This window comes from Herpailurus yagouaroundi, unplaced genomic scaffold (assembly GCF_014898765.1).
Source record: "Herpailurus yagouaroundi ecotype Mexico unplaced genomic scaffold, PumYag 186, whole genome shotgun sequence".
Taxonomy (NCBI): domain Eukaryota; kingdom Metazoa; phylum Chordata; class Mammalia; order Carnivora; family Felidae; genus Herpailurus; species Herpailurus yagouaroundi.
Genome location: NW_024412417.1, coordinates 13,660,525 through 13,676,763, shown reverse-complemented (window position 1 = coordinate 13,676,763; position 16,239 = coordinate 13,660,525). Strand labels below are relative to the sequence as shown.

General features: G+C 36.6%; 1 protein-coding gene across 6 annotated transcripts in view; it reads left to right on the top strand.

The window, feature by feature from the left end:
• The window catches only part of UBR5 (ubiquitin protein ligase E3 component n-recognin 5), a 139,769-nt gene extending 123,837 nt beyond the window's left edge, over positions 1-15,932 (top strand). For 5 of the 6 annotated variants that reach the window (XM_040494151.1, XM_040494149.1, XM_040494152.1 and 2 more), the window contains exons 50-59: positions 231-375; positions 1,432-1,562; positions 3,446-3,506; positions 5,815-5,990; positions 6,218-6,302; positions 7,689-7,844; positions 8,195-8,308; positions 9,755-9,899; positions 11,144-11,229; positions 14,757-15,932. In XM_040494151.1, the coding sequence (XP_040350085.1) occupies positions 231-375; positions 1,432-1,562; positions 3,446-3,506; positions 5,815-5,990; positions 6,218-6,302; positions 7,689-7,844; positions 8,195-8,308; positions 9,755-9,899; positions 11,144-11,229; positions 14,757-14,969 (1,312 nt within the window). In that variant the 3' untranslated portion in view covers positions 14,970-15,932. The remainder of the gene's footprint in view (positions 1-230; positions 376-1,431; positions 1,563-3,445; positions 3,507-5,814; positions 5,991-6,217; positions 6,303-7,688; positions 7,845-8,194; positions 8,309-9,754; positions 9,900-11,143; positions 11,230-14,756) is intronic. The other variant, XM_040494148.1, reaches the window with a different exon arrangement.
• The last annotated feature ends 307 nt before the right edge of the window (positions 15,933-16,239 follow it).

Below are 16,239 nucleotides of genomic sequence, written 5' to 3'. Positions count from 1 at the left end.
ATGGTCCTACTCCCTTAGAATCAAATTGAACTATGTATTACAAATTTATAGATTTTTGAGTATTAATGTCTAGAAAACCTTTATTTCCCAACCATCATCTATTAAGCATTCTGCCATCTTGATAATTAGAGCTGCCTATATGCTTTGGTTTTCCATCTCTATTACTGGTTGTGCTGATGTTATTTTGCAGACAAGGGAGATGAATTATAATAGCTTTGTTCTTCTTTCAGAGACTTTAGAAGACAGCTTTCCATTGACACTAGACCCTTCAGACCAGCTTCTGAAGGGAATCCTAGTGATGATCCTGATCCTCTGCCAGCACATCGTCAGGCACTTGGAGAGAGACTTTATCCCCGAGTGCAAGCAATGCAACCAGTATGTATGGTACACTTAGTCCCTCTTAACTGGCTGTGCCATTTTTGTTTTTGAAAGAGAGAGACACAGTGTGAGCAGGGGAGGGGCAGCGAAAGGGAAGGAGACACAGAATCCAAAGCAGGCTCCAGGCTCTGAACTGTCAGCGCAGAGCCCGACATGGGGCTCAAACCCACAGACTGTGAGGTCATGACCTGGGCCGAAGTCGGACACTTAACCGACTGAGCCACCTGGGCGTCCTCATTTTTGTTTTTGGATTAAAGCTGGTATTTTAAAAAGCTGTTAGCTACTGGCCATTCAAGTGGTTGAGGACTGTAGTAACAAAATGGAAGCTTAAGAGGGAAAGCTGCAAAATGTGCTGGAGGGTAGCTTGAGGTTTGTTTTTTCCACCTATGTTAAGTTGGCTTCTACCTGGTAAGTTCCTTGTGTGCTAAAGAATTATCTGTGCGTTCAATTTGTACCTTTATTTGTACAAATTGTTACCTTTTGAAGCAGACTTTTTAATCTGTTAACAAGTTGTAGCTAAAACATTGCAAATACTGTACTTTCTTTATTGCTGTTGTTACCTGTTGCTAGGAGATTTTTATATTGAATGTCCTGTCAGGTTTCTTTCATATAATATGAAACATAAACTAGTGGTTTTTTGTTTGTCTTTATACATAACATATTTCTTTCAGTAAATCCTTAGCCTTAAACATAGGCATCTTTCATCTCCCTCCTTTACTTCTTCCCTCCCTTTCTTTTCTTCTGCCCTACATGTAAGAAATGAGAAAAAATGGAAATCAAGTATTTGTGTGTTTACTCATGGATATCAAAAATAAAGGCTTGTCATACAAATTTTAAACTAGCTTTAACAAGACTACCAAAGTTCTCTATAATTAAGCTTCTCATTTAATAAAATACCTTACTGGTTTAGAAATGTTTTGTTTCCAGGTTTCTTAATTTTCTTTCTCCTTTTTTTTTTTTTTTTTTTTTTTTTTTTGTTTTAGGGATAAAAGATTGTTGATTTAGACAGGTTTCAGAGAGTAGGGGCAAGTAACATTTGCTCATTGTTTGCAGGCGTTTGCAAGTAAAATCACCGGCATGCTGTTGGAATTATCCCCAGCTCAGCTGCTTCTCCTTCTAGCAAGTGAAGATTCTCTGAGAGCAAGAGTGGATGAAGCCATGGAACTCATTATAGCACATGGACGGTAAAGTATATAATTGGGAAGGTATTTCAGTTTAAACATCAACTACTTTAAGATATGGTGGCAGTACATCCTAAAAATAAAATTTATACTATAAATACATGACATTAAATGTTTTTTGAAGAGATGGCTTAAAATTCACGAGTGACAGTTGTTTCAAGTGTATTAGAAAGGTAGAATTTTAGCGTGACTTATGCTCTAAAAATCTTTTATATACCTGAAATTTAGAAATTACTTGAAAGAAGTACATCCCAAATTCTCTACCAGAATACCCCTGATGGCAGAGGCCAGATACTTCAAGGAATTGGTGTGTAGTCCCTGAGTTCTTGCCATAAGCATGAAATTTCTTTTAGGACTTCTGATTTGTTTAAAAAATTCCTGTAAGTTTTTGCTTTCTGTTGTGTAATATATTTCTTTTACTGTAAAACCTAAAATTATCTAACAGCTAAATAATTCTTTTCCCAGGGTGACATCAGGAAGATATGCCAAACTTATTCAGTGCCTTCTGTTCTGGGGCCACTCTGATATCCAGTTTGGCTTTGAAATGTTAATTATTATTTTCTTAATGTTTATTTTTATTTATTTTTTTTCAATATATGAAATTTATTGTCAAATTGGTTTCCATACAACACCCAGTGCTCATCCCAAAAGGTGCCCTCCTCAGTACCCATCATTTTAATGTTTATTTTTGAGAGAGAGAAAGACAGATCGCAAGTGGGGGTGGGGGCTGGGCAAAGAGAAGGGGAGACCCAGAATCTGAAGCAGGCTCCAGGCTGAGCTCTCAGCACAGAGCCCAATGTGGGGCTGAAACTCACAAACTATGAGATCATGACCTGAGCTGAAGTCAGACACTTAATAACCAACTGACCCACCCAGGCACCCCAAAGTGTTATTTTAGATGCAGATTTCTGTCTTTTCTTCCTAGTCATGATTTTACATGAGGAACTTGGATTGGATATAGTCCTAAGAAATGGATAAGTGGGTAGGCTAAGCACTGAAACTTAATAGCCACTTATCTGTTTCATAGCCTTTGAATGGTGGAAGCAAAAAGACCACTGCTAGAAGTTTATTTTCTTTACTGTTAATTATTTTTTTTCTTCTCTGGGCTTTTATGTGCTGTTTCTTCATTACTTTTCCCAGTCTCTGGACGTAATCAACACCATGATAGAGCTCAGCCCATTATAGGAAAGGTTTTGAGGGATGTGCATTTTGATAAAAAGATGGTTATAAACGGGGGCTCCTGGGTGTGGCTGAGTTGGTTAGGCATCGGACTCGACTTTGGCGGAGCCTGCTTGGGATTCTCTCTCCCTCCCTTTCTGTCCCTCCCTGGGTCATGTGTGTACTCTGTAAATCAATAAATAAATTTTATAAAAATCTTTCTTAAACATATGTAAGGTTTGCATTATTAGTAGTATTTTCTACCGAATGCAAGTAAAAGACTTGCATTCAGTAGAAGACTTGAAGACTGCTTTCAGCTGGCTTTATAAAGTAAATAGTGAATTTATTAGTATTCTAGAATAATTAAATACACTAAGGAATTCAGTTCCCATTGTGATTGCTTTCTGAACATTTTCTGTTCTCTTACAATGCTCCCTGTGAGCCTAATCTTCAGTCCCCCTGTGAAGACTGCATTTATTTTGTCTTAAACCAGGTAGCCTTTATCTCATTATCTTGAATCACACACGTAAAATCTGTTTTTTGTGTGTATATAATACTGACTTCTCTGCTCTTATATATGCACTAAGACTAGTAAGTGCCCTAGGTATTTATTTCAAAACTTTAAATGTATTTATAAATTCTTATAAATTCAAATGCATGTTTCTCTACACTAAATTTTAGAAGTTTCAGTTATCTGGAATGTGAAAGGTTATTTTGTTTGTTTTTAGGGAAAATGGAGCTGATAGTATCCTGGATCTTGGATTATTAGACTCCTCTGAAAAGGTACAGGTAAGAGATATTTTGTACATGTGCTAATAATAAGCACTTGGAACTCTAATTTAGCACAGCCTGAATTAAGCTTGAATTTAGAGATGTCATGAATTTCTTAGGGCTTATTCCTTAAGGAAGAATTGAGTGCCAAAGATGCAGAGAAAATGAGACCATGTGGAGGAGAGCAGTAAAGAAGGCTTTTTTAGCACATGATGTATTTCATTCTTGAGCTACCTGAGAACTTCACTGCCACTCAAGGTGGAGCAAACCCAGTATAATCTTATCTCTTCCATTGACTACAACTAAAAACTGAACAAAATGCGAAAAGGAACTGCCTGAGGATTCTAAAAAGTAGACAATAGCATACAGATTATAGAGGAAAGTCAAAACTTGAAAAACAGCTGGTATGGTATTGTTTCAGGCACGAGAGTAAGCTGATCCCCTTTTACTCCCACCATAGTTGGAAGATAGAAAAGGCTCTGAGAACTAAACTGTGGTATGAAACCATTGTCCAAGTCCCAGACTATTACAGATGGTGCTGGGCAGACCCAAACAGTATGATAGAAGGCTGTGAAAATTTGTTACTGGAATCATTGCACATAGATGGGACATTTCAGTCTGAATCTAACCAGGTTGATTGCCTCCTAAAACCGCAAAATATCACCATTCTCCCCTATCATTTTAACAAGACCCAGAGTTTCACAACATAATATTTAAAAGGCCCGGGAGGCATTCCAAAATACAAAGAGCCAGGAAAGACCAACCAGTTTTCCTGGGAAAAGACCCAGTAGATACCAACTTCAAGATGAACTACTTGTGTTGGAATTACCACAGATTTTATCTCATACTCTATGAGATAAACACGAATGAACTGAAAGAGGTTCACAGCAGAGAAATAGAAACTTTAAAAGAGAACCAAGGGAAAAGTTTAGAATTAAAAGAGTATCTAAAAGAAAAAAATTCGCCAGATAGGTCAATAGCAGAATGAAGATGATAGGAAAGTGTCAACTTTTGTAGATAGAAATTATCTACTCTGAAGAACAGAGAGAAGATTCTGAACAAAAGAACAATTTTTTGGATCTGTGGGACCATATCAAAAGATCAAACATCCAAGTCATTAGAGTATCCAGAAGAAGAGATATTCCTGTAGCAACAGGAAAATATATGAAGAAATAGTAACTGAAAACTTACCAAATGTGGTACACAACATAGATTTATAGATTCAAGGTACTCAGTGAACCCTAAATAGGATAAAGTGAAAGAAAACTATATTATCATCGAACTGCTGTAAAACTAAGCAAAGAATAGTGCCTTATGTATAGAGAAACTGATTTGAAAGACCATGGATTTCTCATCAGAACTGGTATAGGCCAGAAGACAGTGGTTCATCATCCTCAAGAGTGCTTTAAGAATTGTCGATCCAGGGGCACCTGGGTAGCTCAGTCGGTTAAACATCTGACTTCAGCTCAGGTCACGATCTCACAGTTGTGGGTTCAAGCCCCATGTCAGGGTCTGTGCTGACAGCTCAGAGCCTGGAACCTGCTTCAGATTCTGTGTCTCCCTCTCCCTCTGCCCCTCCCTTGCTCTCTCTCTCAAAAATAAAACAAACATTAAAAAAAAAAGAGAGTTGTCAGTCCAGGGGCACCTGGGTGGCTCAGTCAGTTAAGCATCGAACTCTTGGTTTTGGCTCAGGTCATGATCTCATGGTTCATGAGATCAAACCCCACATTAGGCTCTGTGTTGACAGTGCAGAGCCTGCTTGGGATTCCTTCTTTCTCCCTCTCCCTCCTCCTCCCCTGCTTACAGTCTGTCTCTCAAGAAGTTAATCCAGAATTCTATATCCAGCACAAATATCTTTGAGGAATTAAGGGGAAAGAAGCTACCATTTTCATTAGTGATTTTTTTAAAATGGACAGAGAAGGATTTAACAGGCCTGAGCTTCCTGTACCACAGTTCTGAAAGGATGAGTTTAATAGTTTATTTACAGGGGCGCCTGGGTGGGTCAGTAGGGCATCCAACTGGATTTCAATTCGGGTCATGATCTCAGAGTTCAGTTTGTGAGATCGAGCCCCTCGTGGGCTATGCACTGATAGCATGGAGCCTGCTTGGGATTCTCTCTCCCTCTCTCTGGGCCCCTCCCCCATGTGCATGCACTCTCTCTCAAAATAAACTTTAAAAAGAGTTTATTTACATTTAAATGTTGCTTTACCTGCCTGACTTCACTTTCAATGACTTTAGAAATGACTTTAGTCATTTCAATGACTAGTTTATATGTTTTGTTGTAAAAATCAGTTTGGGGACTTAATCTCTGATATTCTATTATTAGGAAAACCGAAAGCGTCATGGTTCTAGTCGAAGTGTTGTAGATATGGATTTAGACGATACAGATGATGGTGACGATAATGCCCCTTTGTTTTACCAACCTGGAAAAAGAGGATTTTATACTCCACGGCCTGGCAAAAACACAGAAGCAAGATTGAATTGTTTCAGAAACATTGGCAGGTAAAATAATCCTAATCTTACATTTGAATTTTTATAAAATTTCAGTTCAAGACTTTTCTAAAACAGTTTTTAAAATGTGTATATGCTCTATTTCATACTGATTAGAAATGAGGCTGTAGAAAATTTCTCAAAATACTGTATATATATATTATGTATGTATGTGTGGGGTTATATATGTTCTAGAATTATTTTCAAATTTAAATATATTTCCCTGTTTTTATTTTTAGGATTCTTGGACTATGTCTGTTACAGAATGAACTATGTCCTATTACATTGAATAGACATGTAATTAAAGTGTTGCTTGGTAGGAAAGTAAGTGATTTTAATGAACCTAACTGCTTTTACAATTGCAAAATTTTCCTTTTATAGCCATTATAAGTCATTTTCAAACCTTTAATGACATGGGAAAAAAAAATCTCAATACATGGAGGAGATAGCATAGCAGAGTGGGTGACACAGGTGGGTTTGACAGTGTCTGACAGACCTGGATCTTGTTGCAGACAAATCCCCTGACACCTATCGCAGATTTTCCCATTTAGAAAATGGTAAAACTATATAGTGCCTGGTAAGTGCTCAATAGATTTTAACGATTATTATTTGTTCAAACAGGTGGTAGTGGAAGTAGTAGTAGTATTTTATTGAAAAGAGCATTGTTGGCTTCAAAAATCTGTGTAAGATGTACAGGAGGGAGGGGGACAAAAGAATGTAAGAAAATCCAGCATAGCATGCTTGATCTTTATCTCTGGGTGATAGAATTAGCTTAATTTCCTTATATGCTTTGATAGTTTGCCTGCCTGCACATTCTTTTTATACTGGGAGGAGGGGAAAAAACCACATCCTTTAAAATTAATGTATAATACCAACTATGCAGCTTTTGGTTTAAAATGTAACTGCCAGTGTTTTAAAGGTATTATAAAGAAATTACTTGACACAAAACAATGAAATATTTTAGTCTTTTCCAGCAATGTATATCGCACATCTGATACAAATTAACACTGTTAAAGCTGTAGTCGATTTTTTTTTAATCACATTCACTGATGAATAGTTTTCTATTAATACAGCATATCATATGTATGTGGGTGTATATATATGTGTGTGTATATATATATACATATATATATATATATGTATGTGTGTGTATATATATATATATATATATATTTTAACTCTGACCCTGTTGAATTCTTAAAATATTCCAGCTAAATGTTCTTGTCCAAAGAGGAACTAGGTTTAAAGCTTAGCAACAGCTCAGAAATGTTGATATGTGGATTCTTTAACGAGGTTTATGGAAAAGATCATGGAATCAAATAGACTCCAGTATAACCCAATTCCTTTGAGCATCAGATTCATCATCTAGAATTAATAATCTATTTTATTATAATCAAGACTAAATAGGATATATATTAAGGACCAGCTGCTTAGCATAATCATTGTTTAATAATTAATGCAGGATTTTTGCAAATTATTTTGTAACTTAAACTCCTCCATTACTGGCTTTTTTTTTTTTTTTTTTCAAAATATATGTTACATTTTTTATACCTTGAAAATTAAATATGTTATCAGAGCCAAAGATTAAAATTTTATCTTTTTAAATCAGTTTTAATATACTTAGTGGAATATTATTCTTTATACCTTCAAATTAGATAAAATTGTAGTGAAGATGTTTTATAATTGAGTTCCATATGATTACTTCCTTAGGTCAATTGGCATGATTTTGCTTTTTTTGACCCTGTGATGTATGAGAGTTTACGGCAACTTATCCTCGCTTCTCAGAGTTCAGATGCTGATGCTGTTTTCTCTGCAATGGATTTGGCATTTGCAATTGACTTGTGTAAAGAAGAGGGTGGAGGACAGGTAAAGCAAATATGTAACTTTCTGATTCTGGCAAGAGAATTTGGTTAGTCTGTTGTGCTTATTTTATACAGAAACAGTTTGGATGGGGACATAGAGCGAGAGACACACACACAAACATGCAGAGAAAAGACACACTGGACTGACAGGCATAGAGAGAAGGATGGAGGGTTAATGAGACAGACTGAAAGGTAGTTTTTAGTGCTTATTTAGGCCTAAATTCTTGCATCCCTTGGATATTGGTCAGCAATTTGTGTTTAGATTTTAGAATTTTAGGGAATTATTTTATGAACTGTAGACTTACTACTGCTTTGACCAAATTGCTTTTAAATGGCAGTGCTAAATTATTACAGGTTGAACTTATTCCTAATGGTGTAAATATACCAGTCACTCCTCAGAATGTGTATGAATATGTGCGGAAATATGCAGAACACAGAATGTTGGTAGTTGCAGAACAGCCATTACATGTGAGTATTTTCTCAAAAGTGTTATTTGATCTGATGAGGCTATTTGTGTCTTCATGTGGTAAACTATTTCAGAGTGTATTCAGCTTGCCTATAAAAGGTTAAAATTTTTAAACCAAATTAATTTATGTACAGTGTAAGTTACACCTGAATCCAGACCAAGCATTCACCTTCTGTTGGGTAAAACTACTTGGATAAACTATATGATCATCAAAGTCAATTTGGTGAGTAAAAGTTCAGAAAGGATTCTTGTGGAACTGAAATGACTACTGTTTTGGGGTCCTACCACCACCCATACTTGAAAGCGACTGACTAGAAGGACTCCAAGGCAATAGTACTGATAGTTATGGTTTATTGTAGCAAAAGGACTCCCGGCAAGGGAAAAAAGTACATCAAACCAAATCTGGAGGAATCTAGGTGCAGGCTTCCAAAGTTCTCTCTCTGGGGCCATGGGTTGTCACAAAGAATATACTTCTTTCCTCCAACAGTGAATTAGAAACACATGGACAGTGTTTGTGTTTAGAGAAGCCTGCTTAAGAGTCACAGCTCAGGTTTTATATTAGAGGCCAGTCCTGTAAGCATTTTCTGCCTATGCAGCCAGCCCTGATTACTGAAATTTAGACTGTTAGAGGCATGTGTTCATCATAAGTCACATTGTCTGCACAAATAGTCTAGGTAAGCTGGCACAGCAGGGTTCATTGCTCCAGGCATTCAGAACAGCCGTATCAGTAATGTAGGGGGAACATTCCGAAAACCAAGTTTCCAGATGCCAGCCAAGGACCATCCCCCTCCAGGAGAGCCTTCTAAAGAGCAACATCAGGCCTGCTGTATTTGTCAAGTGTTCTGATCTCTGTGCTGGGAATAATTGTGCAGGCTCTGAAGTCCTACTGTCAGGATTCAAATCATGGCTGCAACACTGTTTAGCTGTTATATGACACTAGCAAACTAAGTATTTTGTGCCTTGGTTCCCTCTTCTGCAAAATGAGGATAGAATTAAATGCATTAATACATGTAAGGTGCCTAAGAACAGTTCATGGCACATTGTAATTTCTCAGTGAGCCTCTAGATTTTGAGTTTGTGTTCTTTTGTCGTACTTTTCATAGCATGTGACAGGAAAGCATGTTCGACAAATTGAAGCTATTCTTGCTTCATGAGTAGCCTATTTTATTAATGTGTAAATTACTTCAGTTAAATCCTGGTGTATAACAATATGGTTTCACTTTTGAACCTATTGCCTGCCTATTCATGATGCCTTTTTTCCCCCCTCTGCCTCTCTTTTGAATCTGTCAATTTAAAAATACTTAATTTTATTTCTTTCTCTCTGGTTTAAATGAGAACTAGTATTCTTAGGCTGCTAAAGTTAGATATTGGGCTTTAACAACAAAAAATGCTACATGGAAAATAAAGTACTCAGAGTAATGAAAAGGTAATTTTTAAAATATTCTGTAGGCAATGAGGAAAGGTCTACTGGATGTGCTTCCCAAAAATTCATTAGAAGATTTAACAGCAGAAGATTTTAGACTTTTGGTAAATGGCTGTGGTGAAGTTAATGTGCAGATGTTGATCAGTTTCACCTCTTTCAATGATGAATCAGGTAGGAGATTTTGTGAATATTTAAGGAATACACTTGATAAATTTACAGGGTTTAGAAATGCTGTATAACTCAGGTGTTCAAGGCTTTTTGTGTACATTTTTAAGATATTATTGAACTATGATGGCTTAGCATTAGGTTATTCTTAAATCTGTGGTTAACATTTCTAGGTTTTTAAAGAGTATATGGTTTAGATTGAATACAAGTAAAACTTCATTGTGGTGAGCAGCTATGTAAATGGATTTTGTATACTAAGAAAATATAATCCATGTGACAGTTCGATTGGCCTTTCCCAATTCCTCCTAATCTCCTAGACTCTCTAATTAAAGAATTTGACTGCATGGTGTTTGCTCTGTAGAACTGGACCCAGAGCTCACTTACAAAGACATAATAACATACAAACACATGGAAAATCCAGAAAGAATAACAAGAGGTAGTGATATTCCTCCTAGAATAACATTTACCTTCAGCGCCTGATTTTCTGTAACACTTCGTTTTCAAGTGGCCTAGGAATAGAATTTGAGCTGTGACTATACCATAAAGACACTGGAAGCCATGAAATTCCTTATGGAAGGATTACACCTATAGTCCAAAATTATTGCCTACGTGAAGGCACTGATTTTTCCCCCTTTTTCATATTTTGCAAACAGCTTCAGCTAAATTATAGCAAGTTAAATTTTGTTTTTTCTTCATGCTTGACAACGTATAGATTCATTGTAAAATAGTTTCTGTGCTACTTTTTAGTATAGTTTTCAATACTGGTGAGATGAGAATTTGTCTCATTTACAAACCAAAAACCTAAGAGGGGAAAAATAAATACCTAAGGACCCTCCATATATGATCCTCAGATTAGCAGCATCAGTGTCATCTAGAAGTGTTTTAGAAATGCAGAATTTCAGTTCTTTTCCTCCCTTCTCCCAGACCTAGTAGATGCGAATCTGTATTTTAAAAAGATCCCCAAGTAATTTGTAAATTCATTAAAATTTGTGAAGCACTGGTGCAAGTTCAACAGATAGGATTAAAGTATTGATGATCAGTTTTGAGGCTGATGATCCATTTTTCTTGGTCATCTTAAGTCAGGATTGAGTAATGAACTATAGAAGTTTTACATTGTACAAATGGTCCTAATTTCCTATATTAGGAATTAAACCCCTGATCCTAAATAACAGTTCTGTATCTATTTTTTATAAGAAGCAGTGTTTTAAAGTAATAATTGGTACAGTATATTGGATTTATATTTTTCATAGGAGAAAATGCTGAGAAGCTCTTGCAGTTCAAGCGTTGGTTCTGGTCAATAGTAGAGAAAATGAGCATGACAGAACGACAAGATCTTGTAAGTTAAAATTTTTACAAAATTAGCAAAACAAAATATAAAATACTGTGTATGATAACCTTTTAAGTTTGTAATGGTTGGTCATTTTAATTTTGGTTAAGGAAAATTATAGAAGGTCAGAAATATAAGGCAGTTTTGGTTTTCTTAGTCCCAGAAGAAAATACCAGTTGATTGTTGAGACAAATGTTTCTTTTTCCCTATAGTGCTTACATATGCTGGCTGCTCCTTTTATATATCCTTAATCCTTTTGGCCAGTGGCAAGCCTTTGCAAAATTTCTAAATAGTATCTTGATTGCTATCTGTATAGTGTACTAAGAATAGAGTAGCTTATGATATGTATTAAGTCTGTGATTTTAATGTTACTACTTATTTTTAGAATCATAAATTAGATAATATAAACTTTGATCATAGTGAAAGCCTACCAAGTCAGTGGAATCTATGTCTATCCTTGAGTATATCCATAACCAAATCAACCTGTCCATCAGTCTTGAAAGGTAGTCTTCACTAGACTTTGAGAAATTTGTGGGATGTTCCTTACCTAGAAAATTCCAGAGATCCTTTCTGCCATATTCCTCATGGTTCTTTGCAGCGTCTTCCCTATCAAACCAGCCTTAGTTCTTAGTAATTAACAACCATACTTCTTGTGGAATATATTTTTAAAAATCCAGTTTCTAGATATATTCTCCAATTTTATCTGAAAGAGGGGAAATGGTTAGTGTGTGGGAAAGCACAAAACTTGACAGTTTCCCATTTATCTCCAGCTCAGTAGTAACTTATTTTTTGGAGTGGGGGAGTCTGCATTTAGCATCCTTGATTTTTTTTTTTTCATTAAATTTTTTTAAACATTCATTTTTGAGACACAGCATGAGCGGGGGAGGGGCAGAGAGAGAAGGAAACACAGGATATGAAGCAGGCTCCGGGCTCTGAGCTGTCAGCACAAAGCCTGACGTGGGGCTTGAACCCACGAAGCATGAGATCATGCCCTGAGCCAAAGTCTGATGCTAATTAACTTAACGACTAAAGCCTCCCAGGTGCCCAGCACTACTTAATTTTTAAATGGACCCAGGAGTCTTCCAGTATTTCTGCACTATAGTGAAACAAGTTGTTCAGTAGTCCTTTTAGCTAGTTCTGTTCTTGGTTTAGCCACTCTGGTAATTTCTACTTCGGTTGTTCCCTAGGTGGATTCCATATAATTCAACTTTCCCAATCTTGTGGACCCTAAAGTCTCTACCAGTGTGCATGGTTTCAGGACCACCTGTACTCAGTTTTTTGATTCAGTTACCTTGTTTCTTTAAGAGCCCATTATCGGTTCAGTAAGACCTATCAAAAACAGAGATAAAAATGATTGGCTATCTGGTATAAATTCTAAGGTTCTGATGGACTTTTTTTTTTTTTTTAACTATTCCCTAGTACTAACTTTGTTTTTAAACCTAATGTATCCTTAGTCCAGTCAGTCAAGTTAAATTTCACTGTAGTTTCTGCCTTCCACTGGAAGAAAATTTGCTAACTATTCAGTCTTTAAAATCTTTGTAAAGGGCCTCAGGATTTCCTATTAACAGCTTTAATTTGAGGGTCACTCCTATTTACAGGGCTTAAGCATTATATCAAGGGGTTTCCCCCCTCCTCTTTTGAGAAGGATGCTTCACAATTGTTGGTTTTATCCTGATGTGCTGAGGAGAAAAACTAAAGGACATAAGAATATAACAGACCATTCAGAGCAAACTCTTCTTCCTTGGGTTACTAGTTTTGCAAATTATAGGGTTTTTGGGTTAATGGGTAAGACCACATAGTGTATCCTCCTCTTAGAGAGTCACAGTTCACTAGTAAAAGTTCTGAAAAGTCCTGTAGTATTTCTTTTCTTCCAGCTTCTTGACTCTCCAGCAATGGTAGTTATCTACCCTACCTAGCCATATACAACCTTGGAGAAACATTTTACATTAACTTTGTTTTTTTTACCTGTAAAATGAGTAGATTAGACCAGCTTTGTCTCTAGAGCATCTTCCAGTCCTTAAAGTTCTTTGCGGGGGTATCTAGATGACTCAGTTAAGCATCCAACTTCCGCTCAGGTCATGATCTCATGGCTCATGAATTCGAGCCCACATTGGGCTCTGTACTGACAGCTCAGAGCCTGGAGCGTTCTTTGGACTCTTGTGTCTCCTTCTCTCTCTCTTCCCCTTCCCTGCTCGTGTGCGCACTCTCTCTCTCTCTCTCTCTCAAAAATACACACACACACATATACATATATATGTAAAGTTCTTTGAAGATTTTATAGACCTGACACTTAGAGTTTCTTTTTCTGCCCCTTCTAGAGAATTAGATAAGATTTCTCAGAAAACCATTCTTCAGGAAAGCAAATCATTATGGGGGTTAAGGGCACCAATCTACTGCACAGTTGAAAATCTGAGTATAACTTCTGACTCCCCCCAAAATTTTACTAAAGTTTTTATATTAGTAAACAGTGCATTACACCTATTTTGTACATTATTGTATTTTTTTAAGTTTTTATTTAATTTTGAGAGGGAGAGGGAGAACAAGTGGGATAGGGGCAGAGAGGAAGAGACAATCCCAAGCAGGCTCCGTACTCTCACAGAGCCCAATGCAGGGCTTGATCTCACAAACTGTGAGATCATGACCTAAGACAAAATCAAGAGTTGGACACTTACTGAGCCACCCAGGCGCCCCATATAACTGTATTATTAAGAAAACCATAAGGAAAATATATAGTATCATACTATATTTATAAAAAAGTTTGCCTGTGGGCTCCTGGCTGGTTCAGGTTGCTGGAACATGTCATTCTTGTGAGTTCGAGCCCTATGTTGTATGTAGAGATTACTTAAAAAAAAACCTTTTCTATGTGGAATTTAAGAAACTTAACAGAGGATCATTGAGGAAGGGAAGGAAAAATAGAGAGGCAAACTATAAGAGACATTTTTTTTTTCCAACAATTTTTGAGAAAGAGCACACGCAGGGGAAGGGCAGAGAGAGGGAGACATAGAATCTGAAGCAGTCTCCAGGTTCTGAGCTGTTAATGCAGAGCCTGATGTGGGGCTTGGACCCATAAACTGAGTCTTTGAACTCTTTAGAGATTTTGTGCCCTATTTCCACTAAACGATACTTTGTGGAATTTAACCACTAGAAAGGCCCACAGAGAAACTGAGGCCCTGAAATATAGTCACTTTTCTACATACCTGACACTTTTTTCTCTTTTGACCCTGAACCTTTCTTGAGAGGGGCAGAGAGAGAGGGAGACACAGACTCTGAAACAGGCTTCAGGCTCTGAGCAGTCAGCACAGAGCCCTATGCAGGGCTTGAACACACAAGCTGTGACATCATGACCTGAGCTGAAGTCAGACACTTAACCGACTGAGCCACCCAGGCACCCCAGTGCAAGAAATAAATTTAAAACCCCATTCAAAATCCTATCCCTCTGTAGGTTTTACCTTAAGAATGGGGTTCTGTGTAGATGTTGGCAGAGTTAATGTTATTATATTAAAAGCCAAAATTGTAATTATTATACTCCTGTTTAGGTTTACTTTTGGACATCAAGCCCATCATTACCAGCCAGTGAAGAAGGATTTCAGCCTATGCCCTCAATCACAATAAGACCACCAGATGACCAACATCTTCCTACTGCAAATACTTGTATTTCTCGACTTTACGTCCCACTCTATTCCTCTAAACAGATTCTCAAACAGAAGTTGCTACTCGCCATTAAGACCAAGAATTTTGGTTTTGTGTAGAGTATAAAAAGTGTGTATTGCTGTGTAATATTACTAGCTAATTTTGTAGATTTTTTTCCATTTGTCTATAAAAGTTTATGGAAGTTAATGCTGTCACACCCTGGTGGTACCTTAAAGAGATTAAATGCAAACATTCCTTGCTGAGTTTGTAGCTTAAAGGCCTGAGGAGCACTAGCAACATTTGACTATAATGGTTTGCTAGTCAACAACTTCTGGGTCTAACCCCAGCCAAAGATGACAGCAGAACAACATAATTTACACTGTGATTTATCTTTTTGCTGAGGGGAAAAATGTAAAATGTTCTGAAAATTCACTGCTGCCTTTGTGGAAAGTGTTTCAGCAAAGGTTCTTGTATAGAGGGAATAGGGAATTTCAAAATAAAAAATTAAGTATGTTCTGTGTTTTCATTTTAACTTTTTTTATGGTGTTTAATTTGTGGTTGGCTGCAATTGTGTATCATGTATGTGGAACTTGTAAAAAGTTCTGGACATTCAAATCTTAGAGATGAAATCACTTTTACCTATGAAAACCACTTTTATTGCGGTTTATTTTAGCTGCATTGAGCTCTAGGATATTAAATGATATCACTAATATTTTGCATGTAATTTGTTCATTTGAGTAAGGGCACTTTTTTTGTACATATGATGGGGCCAATGCACAATACTTTATCACAATCAACTTTTTTTTCTTTGTATCCCTATTTCAATGAGCAGTCAGTCAGGAGGTTACTGCACTTCAGTTCTAACTAGACATTTGTACTAAGGTATTTCAGTTATGTAAACTCAGCCTGGGCACTTTCTGATAACTGTAAAATGTTTTATAAGATCATGATTATTGAAGATACATTTTGGAAAATTTTAAATGTTCGTGAGCAGCTTAACTACTTTTGTATCTAGCCTTTTTTAAGTATCTTGTTACATTTACTTTTTTAAATAAAGAAATTACAGAAGAAATGTCAAGTAATATTGAAGAAACAATAGTTTTTATTTATGTAGTTGTACATTTTTAAACTAAGGGTAATACACCAACATGGTTGTGTGCATAAAATTTTTTGATTTAAAGAACTGAAAGTTTATATACACATGGACTATAAGAAAGAGAAGTAAATTAGTCCACATTTTACAGTTAGCAGAGAATCCTGAATGGCACTGGCCAGGCCACCTTTTCTTTTTACAAATGAGGGACGTGAAGTGTGACCCTTACTTGGCATAGGAAGTTAACTCATTCACTTATACTTAGTAACTAAGTGACAGGTTCTTTTTTTGATGAC